Source organism: Lathyrus oleraceus, chromosome 3 (genome assembly GCF_024323335.1).
Source record: "Lathyrus oleraceus cultivar Zhongwan6 chromosome 3, CAAS_Psat_ZW6_1.0, whole genome shotgun sequence".
Lineage (NCBI taxonomy): Eukaryota > Viridiplantae > Streptophyta > Magnoliopsida > Fabales > Fabaceae > Lathyrus > Lathyrus oleraceus.
Window position 1 is genome coordinate 476,519,754 of NC_066581.1, and position 9,047 is coordinate 476,528,800.

General features: G+C 33.1%; 1 protein-coding gene across 1 annotated transcript; it reads right to left on the reverse strand.

Moving 5' to 3' along the window:
- Positions 1 to 5,612: 5,612 nt before the first annotated feature.
- LOC127128246 (heat shock cognate 70 kDa protein 2) lies at positions 5,613 to 7,585 on the reverse strand. Its single transcript, XM_051057469.1, has 2 exons — positions 7,366 to 7,585; positions 5,613 to 7,276 (listed from the first exon to the last, which is right to left on the reverse strand). The coding sequence occupies exons 1-2, from the start codon at positions 7,583 to 7,585 to the stop codon at positions 5,613 to 5,615; spliced, it is 1,884 nt and encodes a 627-aa protein (XP_050913426.1).
- Positions 7,586 to 9,047: the final 1,462 nt, after the last annotated feature.

Below are 9,047 nucleotides of genomic sequence, written 5' to 3' on the forward strand. Positions count from 1 at the left end.
TTGACGAAGCTATTATCGTCGAACATTCGTCTCTTTCTATGCAAGAAGTAATAAATTAATTTGAAAGAAACAATGTTTGAGAGCTTGTTCTCAAGTCTTCGTCTAATCCAGATATTGAAACCTAAGTGGGTCTTTCGCAACAAGTTTGATACTTTTGGAAATATTTTGAAAAATAAAACAAAACTCGTTGTGAGAGGTAACAATTAAGAAGAAGTCATAAATTTTGATGAAACTTATGCCCTTGTAGCTCGATTAAAATCCAAATGAATGCTTCTAGCTTTCTCATGCATTATATTTTTGTAAAATATTCCAAATGGATGTAAATAATGCATTTTTGAATAGGTACATATAAAATGAAATATATGTTGATCATCCTCTGTTTTTATGAAATGTTTCTTATTCATATTTTCAAAATGAAAAAAGTACAATACGAAACAAGCTCTTATACATTGCTTTGATAGTCTAAGTAATTTTTTTTATTGAAAACATGTTTCTAAGAAGGAAGGATGATACACCACTTTTATAAATCGAGCATATATTTCCCTGAGCATGTTTTCTTGATTCGGTGATACTAACAAATCATTATGCAAGGAAGTTCACGATATTATACAAATTAAAATCGAGAGATGGGAAAGCTTTGAAACTAACTTGGGTTACAAATTCATATATATATATATATATATATATATATATATATATATATATATATATATATATATATATATATATATATATATATATATATATATATATATATATATATATATATATATATATATATATATATATATATATATATATATATATATATATATATAAAGCTCTACACCAATAAATATGAAAAAGGAATGCTTTGCAGCTTTAGAGGACTCTTCCTTGCAAAATCAATAAATTTGTGAAAAGCATGTATATCTTGAGTATAAAAAAAAGGTGGTTATCTGATGGCGCTTTGTCAATCTTAATGGTTTTGATCGGGACATTTATGTTGTTTTTCAATGGATGTCATCAAGGTGTTGACGTTGATGGTATCATTCACTTGTTGAGATGGAATCTTTTAGAAGGTTGAGGTAATAAATTTTTAATGGATTTATCGGTTCTGTATTTTGACCAACTCTCGTATCAAATGATTCATAGAGAAGAAAAATTGATGATGGTTTGTCTTTCCCTCAAAAGGGGTATTTTTTTCTCAAGTTATATTGAGGGTTTGAGGTAGTACACCTAATAGAGATTGAAAATTCAGAAGAAGCTAATTGATTATCTAGTAAGTGATTTATTTATTTCTTACTCAACTAAATTTATTGTTACTAACCTTTGGTTTAGCTTTAAGTGTTTATGGAGAAAAGAGGTGCCAAATACCATATGCCTAGAGCCCAATATCAGTCTAAGGCCCAATAAGGGTGAAAAAGGTAGTCCAAAAGATTTCATAAGGAGAAATGATTATCTCTTGGAAGGAATCTGAGAAAGAAAGAAATAGATTCTTGAATCGCCTCTTAGTTTAAAAAAGCTTCAAATACTTTTGAGTTTTGTTCAAGAAGGAACCAATGGGGGGAAATTCCCCAAATCTTACCATCTGCTTAATCTGGAAGCTAAATATTGCCTTCCATGGGTAGAAGTAAGATCTTAGGTCTTGCTTTTTTGTGCCTTATTGTGGATTATTCTTGTTCATCTCTTTATCAGATAATGTGTTCCTCTCACATAAGAAAACATATGATTTATGGATTATGCTTGTTTATCTCACCTTTTTTACTATGTCAAAAGGGGATAAGTATACTCTCAAGGGGAATATAGTATAATCTCTACCCATGTAAAAGGGAAATTAACCACTCCAAATTTTATCTTTGTGTTTTCTCTTTTACAACCTCCATTGGAGATATGTTGTCATATAAAAAAGGGGAGAAACACCTAAGATACTAAGGCAACTTACACACATACTTAAAAGTGAATGCTCGTCTGGTCGTGTCTCTCTAAGTGACCATATTCTTTTAAAAGTAGGAGAGTAAGACCTAATATACTAAGGCAACTTACACACATACTTAAAATATTTGAGTAATTTATATTTTTTTTGCTAAAATCACCTGAAAATATTTTTAAGATCGAGACAAATGATTAGGAAATTGTCTGATCAATTAGGAGACGCTTTACAACTACATAATATACTAGTCATGATTTCAATCGATTATTTTTCTAAATAATCGATTATACATAATCATCTAATCAAATATTTTTCTTAAAATACTGATAATCAATTAGGATAAAGTTCTAAATGACTGATAACGGATAAATATCAAAACCTCCCTTTGTGGCTTGAATAATCGATTAGCCTAATATATTAGGTCATTGATTCAAACCATGAATTGTTTCCTTTTTGAGCCAAAATTTTTAGGAGGGTTCTCTATAGTTATTATTTTCTTTCAACATAGTTGTCTTAGTGCCTTGTGAGTGAAAGCTACTTGTGATGAAAGAGTTAACTGGTGTAGTGCCATTGTTTTACTTTCAAGAGTGTGATATTCTTTAAGAATTTAGTTTGGTTATTGAGATCAACCATTGAAAATCTCTTATTGTTTATAAAAATTATCCTGCAAAAGTTATCTTTAGTTATTGAGATTAATCGTTAATATATCTACTTGGTTTGTGTGTCTTCATCCCATGGATAAACTCTCTTTTGGTTAGGGGGTAAGCCATTGTAAAATCTCTTCGTTCGCTTGTATCAAAGGTTTGTGGGCATAACATATAAAAACTCGATTTATAGTTAAATCTCAAGAAGATCTCTTGGGGACAGGACTATGCCAATGTTAGACTGAACCTGGATAAGTATCTAGTACCATCTCTCTAACTTTATCTCTTTAAATTCTATTACTTACTTTACTGTCTTATTTTCTTTATGTTGCTTTTCTCTCTGATTTTTTTGGATACTAACACAATTTTCGTTTTAAGTAACAAGCAGTCCCTTGACTTTGTGGAACTTGCCCCGACTGCTAGGCTCAGGCCCCATGACGTCTGACTTTTGGATCTGGTGGTTGTGGGATGTTGTACATGTGGAGGACTTCTCGCCATATCTGATTACAACGAGTGTTTCAGGCGTGATTTTCTTTGTAGGTTTTCCACTTTGCTTAAATGTCGTCTCGTCCTTGATAGGAGAGGTGTAATGGTTCCTCCATGATTTTTGTGAGTTGTCAGTATTAAAAGTATGCTTTTTTGAGTGTTTATCCTTCATTTCAGCATTACTTTCCTCTTCCTAATATAACATTTCGTCCTTGTCACCACCTTAACTAATGAAGACGCATGTCTCTAGGCAAGGGATCATTAAAGTGTCCCACCTTAAGACTATTTTGAAATGCTCCTACAAAAATTTCCCAATTTAAGTGAATCACCTTAATGGTCGCCTCATTAAAGCGGGCGAGATACTCCCTCATAGACTTCAAAGTACATTGACGTATACTGAAGAGGCTGGTGGTAGCCATCTTTCTGTGTCTGCTTGTTGCAAACTGGTGGACTAGTTTCTTCACTAAGTTTTGGTAGTTGGTGATGGAGAGTCGAGACAGAACCACACATCTCTGAAGATTCCAGAGAGGAGCTTGCATTTCAAGTAATTAGGAGCTTTAATGATTTTCATATGTGTGTTGATGGAGGCAACATGTTCATTTAGGTTTATGCACCCATCAAACTGAGCCAATGAATGCAGTTTGAAATTCTCTAGTATTTCCACCTCTTATGTAAGGGAAACCTCTTATTGGCGGTGTTGATTTGGAGGACGTCATCCTCTTATGTAATGAGTGTCGTCCATGACAACACTTATATTTTCCATGGCACTTTTCTTGTTATAGTTGACAGGAGTTGCTGTATTTTTGTTGACCATTATGGACAAAGACGATGAACCCAGGATTATAAATCCATATGAATGTTATAATGGTGGCCCAGGTCAAATTTACTGGAGTCTCAATGTGGGCGTCAATTGTACTTGCTTAAAGTATAATATGCAACGATCCCTTGTGATTAAGGGTTGTCAGAGGCTTTATGTTTTGTTGTAGAGTTAAAAGCTAGCTCAAATAAGGAGGTGAGAAGCTCAGTGTATCTAGTATTCGTGTAAATGTGAGTTTGTTCTTCTCAACTTTAGGATTGAGGTATTTATAGTTGCACTGGACCTGGATCCTAGGCCCATTAGGAATAACAACCAATTTCGAGAGAATGTTGGAGTGGGTAATTAATCCCCCGTTATTAGGAGAGTGTGGTTAATTTCTCATGACTTTTTCCACATCGTTATGGATTAGGGACACATCAGTTCCCACGTTTGTATGTTTCAGGTAAGTTGTCTGAAAATGGGTGATATATTTGATGAAAGGGCGTCACGTTTAGGAAATGAGTGATCAATATAAGAAACGGATGATCAAGAAGATATTGCAGTCGAGATGCTACATCAGTTGCCTTCCATGTTATCTCATGTGGATCATTTGCAAATATAACATTACATAGTTGGTTTACTTTGATATATTTTCTTAAATCTAAGTGTGAGTTGTTTTCTATGTTAGATTTTTTTACAATAAGTTGAAACTAACTTTTAAATTATTTTTTTTCTATGACTATTTTAATGAATACATCTCTCCTGAATTTTAGAAGTACCTTAAAAAAATTGCATCTTATCTCAACTAACATTTTCCAATACCTCCCAACAAAATGAGATGACATGATGCAAAAATCATAATTTGTTTGATGTTAGACACAACTTATATTTACTAGCTAATGTGTCATCCTAATTTTGAATGAAAGCTTTTTCCCAATGATATTCTTCGCATACTTTTATTTTTCCATCACTCTTTAGTGTATTTATGTATTTATTCCTACTTGTTACTCATTGCTTGTTAAATATGTGTGTTGGATAAAAGAAAAAAATGAGGAGTTTTAATATATTCAAGAGAATTTCAAATGAGATATTATCTATTGCCCTCCAAATATCAAACTCATAAGATGCAAATGGATGTATCAGGTGAAATTGAATTTTTATGAATCCATCAACTCAGAAGGATTGATTGGTTCATTTAGGAACAAAAAGAATTTGGAATTTATTATGATAAGATATCTGCACTACTTGCCACAATAACAATTGCTTGTACAATAAATTTTTATAGTTGCTTATGAGGGGTGAAATCATCATCAAATGAGTGTGAATAATTTTTTACATGGTTACCTAACTAAACATATTTATATGAAAGATTATATAACTCATCCTCAAGACATTATTCACAATCATTTGATGATGAATAATGTTTCATATTAAAACGTTTCTTGCATATAAGAGTCAGAACTGAAATGCTAAAAACATAAACATATTGAGCTGTTTAGTGTGCTAAGATAAAGCTCTCTACCTTCTTTTCTGGTGTTACTGTGTTTGGCTTATAAAACATGCACAAGCATTCTATAGGATAAATGTCAATATGGCACATAATTTTCAATATTGAATCTTATTAAATCTGCAAACACTAACAAAATATTAAAAGAAACAAGCAGAAAATACCATAACTGTAACAAAGTATGCAATAAAACTCAAAAAAAAAACTCCAACATTATGCAAAAAGAATCTGAAATTCATAAAGACAAAAGAAGCAATTAAAAGGTCATCAATCAGAGTCACTTTCCTCATCAGAGTAACTTCGGTTAATCTTGTTCAATGCAGATTCAAATATGCTCTCAAGCTCCTTCAAAAAGTCGACAAACACAAACATTTCTCGGTCCTGCTTATCATCAATCAACATTTTTCCCTTTACCATTGCAGCATTGATCTTCATTTTATCAGTTAAGCTAAGCTTGGAAGTAACACTACCATCCTTTATTACTTTCCTCATGTTATAAAGATAATCCTCTAAAACATTCATTGCTTTCACTTTCTTCATAAACTTCACATCATCAGCCTTGAACTTCTCAGCCTCCTCTATCATTCTCTCAATTTCTTCCGCTGAGAGTCTTCCATTTTCTTTCGTTATCGTAATAGCTTTCTTATTACCACTGGTTTCTTCCTCAGCAGAGACGTTTAATATACCGTCAGCGTCAATAGAAAAGCAAACATTAACAGGAAGGCCTCGAGGCGCAAGAGGAACTTTGAGTACAAATACACCAAGCAAGTTGTTTTCACTTGCAACCATTCTCTCGCCCTCGTAAACGTCTATTGAGACACCAGGTTGGTCATCTTCACATGTATGGTATATTTGCTTCTTCTTTACGGGAATTGTAGAATTTCTCGGAATCAATACACTCATGACATCTCCTTTTACCATTATACCAAGTGACAATGGTATAACATCTCGCAGCACTAAGTTTGGAACAGACTTTATGCCACCGGTCAGCAAGGCAGCCTGGACAGCTGCACCATAAGCAACAGCCTCATCAGGGTTGATGCTCAAACATAGATCCTTCCCATTGAAAAAATCTTGCAATAGCTGCATCACTTTGGGAATCCTAGAACTACCGCCAACAAGAACAACATCATCTATATTTTTCTTATCGATTTTAGCATCAGTAAGACAACTTTCAACTGTTTCCATACACTTCTCGAAAAGATCCATGTTGAGTTGCTCAAACTTAGCACGAGTGATGGATGAACACAAGTCAATACCTTCAAATATAGCATCTATATCAATTGCGGTCTCGCTGTCAAATGAAAGTGTCCTTTTAGCCCTCTCGCAAGCGGTTCTCAATCTTCTAAGGGCCTTTGGGATCCCACTTATGTCCTTCTTATGTTTCCTCTTGAACTCCTTCACGAAGTGGTTAACCATTTTGTGATCAAAGTCTTCTCCTCCAAGATGAGTATCTCCCGCGGTAGCCTTAACATCAAATTCATTTTTCTTGATGGTAAGAAGCGACACATCGAAAGTTCCACCACCAAGATCAAAGACGAAAATATTTCTCTCTTCAACAGAATTGGCTCTCTTCTGAAGGCCATATGCAAGAGCAGCAGCAGTAGGTTCATTGATGATCCGAATGACATTGAGTCCGGAAATGGCACCAGCATCTTTTGTGGCTTTTCTCTGAGAGTCATTGAAATAAGCAGGCACGGTGATTACTGCATCTTTAACCTTTGACTCCAAAAATTTATCTGCTATCTCCTTCATCTTCGTAAGAATCATCGCTGAAATCTCCTCGGCAACAAAGCACTTTTCTTCATTTTTGAAATTAACAACAATCACAGGGTTGTCATCAATTCCAGAAACAACCTTAAATGGCCACAACTGTAGATCATTTTGAATAACAGAATCACTATATTTCCTTCCAATCAACCTCTTTGCATCTGCAAAATTTACAACATTAGTGTTGTATAATGCTTGATCTTGGTAATATAACTTTTATAAGCATGCAGTAAAACAAAAGATACATTACCAAAGATAGTGTTGACTGGATTTGAAGCGGCTTGATTTTTTGCAGCATCACCAATCAACCTTTGAGAGTCAGTAAAAGCAACAAAAGAAGGAGTGGTTTTGTTTCCTTGTTCATTGTGAATTATCTCAGCTCGGTTGTTTTGTTCCTGCCATACAGCGACACATGAATAGGTTGTGCCAAGGTCAATTCCAATAGCAGGTCCTTCATATTTCTTTGCCATTTTCTTTCAAGTGAATGGAATGGGTACTGTTTTCAAATTCACACTTAAGAAGATAAAGAGTCATGTATTATCTCTAGTTGGTTTTTATGTACAATGAATTAGAAATTTATGTTTATTTTAATGTCCCATACATGTATTAATGCCTTTCTATCAGAACTCACAACTTTTATTATTCCTATATATTAATGTCTCATAGAATACTCCAATTTTTGTTTTCCCAATTAATACTTCAACGGGAAATTGGGATGAAAAAAGAAACTATTCAGCTTCTAATAGCTATAGCTACTTAGCTAGTGCGTGCACATTATGTTCTTCATGGAAAAGATTTTAGTAGTACTCAGAGGAGTAAACTTATTATTCTTTAAGTCAATCAATCCCTAAAATTTATTATTTAATTAAATGGTATATTTATAACTAAAATTAATATATATATATATATATATATATATATATAATATATATATATATATATATATATATATATATATATATATATATATATATATATATATATATATATATATATATATATATATATATATATATATATTTAAATAAAAGGGTGTGTTTGAATAAAATTAAGGAGATTGTCTTATATAGTGAGATTTGCAGCTTATTGAATTGGTCTCTTGGAAAATTAGATTAGATGTAATATGAAGTGCAACTTGATTGTCGCATATGAGTTTTGTGGCCTAATGATCTCCTAACCTAAGCTCCGAGAGTAAATTTTTAAGTCATGCAATCTCCTTTGAGGCTACTGCCATAGCACGATATTCAACTTCAACACTAGATAATACAAGTGTATCTTATTTCTTGTTCTCCATGAGATCATATTACCTCCAATAAGGACACTATATCCATAAGTGGATCTCGTATCAGACGGTGATGTAACCCAATCTGCATCTAAATAACCAATTATTTTAGCATCACCCTTATCTTCATATAATAATCATTTTCCTTATGTGTTTTTTATATATCTAAGAATTCGAATGACTGCATCCCAATGACTATAACAATGAGCATTTAGAAACTGTATCACAATGCTCATCACAAATGTAATATTTGGTCCGATGATTGTACGATAATTGACTCTACCCACATGCCATTGATATCTTCCCAAGTCTTTCAATGACTCCCCCTTACCCGAAAGAAATTTGACATTGGGATCCATAAGAGAGTTAATAAGAAGACAATAAAGCATATCAGTTTTACTGAGGATGTCTAATGCATACATGTGTTGGTTGATTGCAATGTCTGATGAGTATTGGGTAACTTCAATGTCTAAGAAGTATCTGAGTGAACTAAGTCATTTGTTTGAAATTTTTGAAAAGATGAGTTTTGAGATGCTGAATACCCTTTGTAATGTCTCCCATGATAACAATGTCAATAACATATACCACAAGAAAGATGCGACAACCGATGGAGGAATGAAGGAATAAAATAGAGTGATTTGCTTCACATC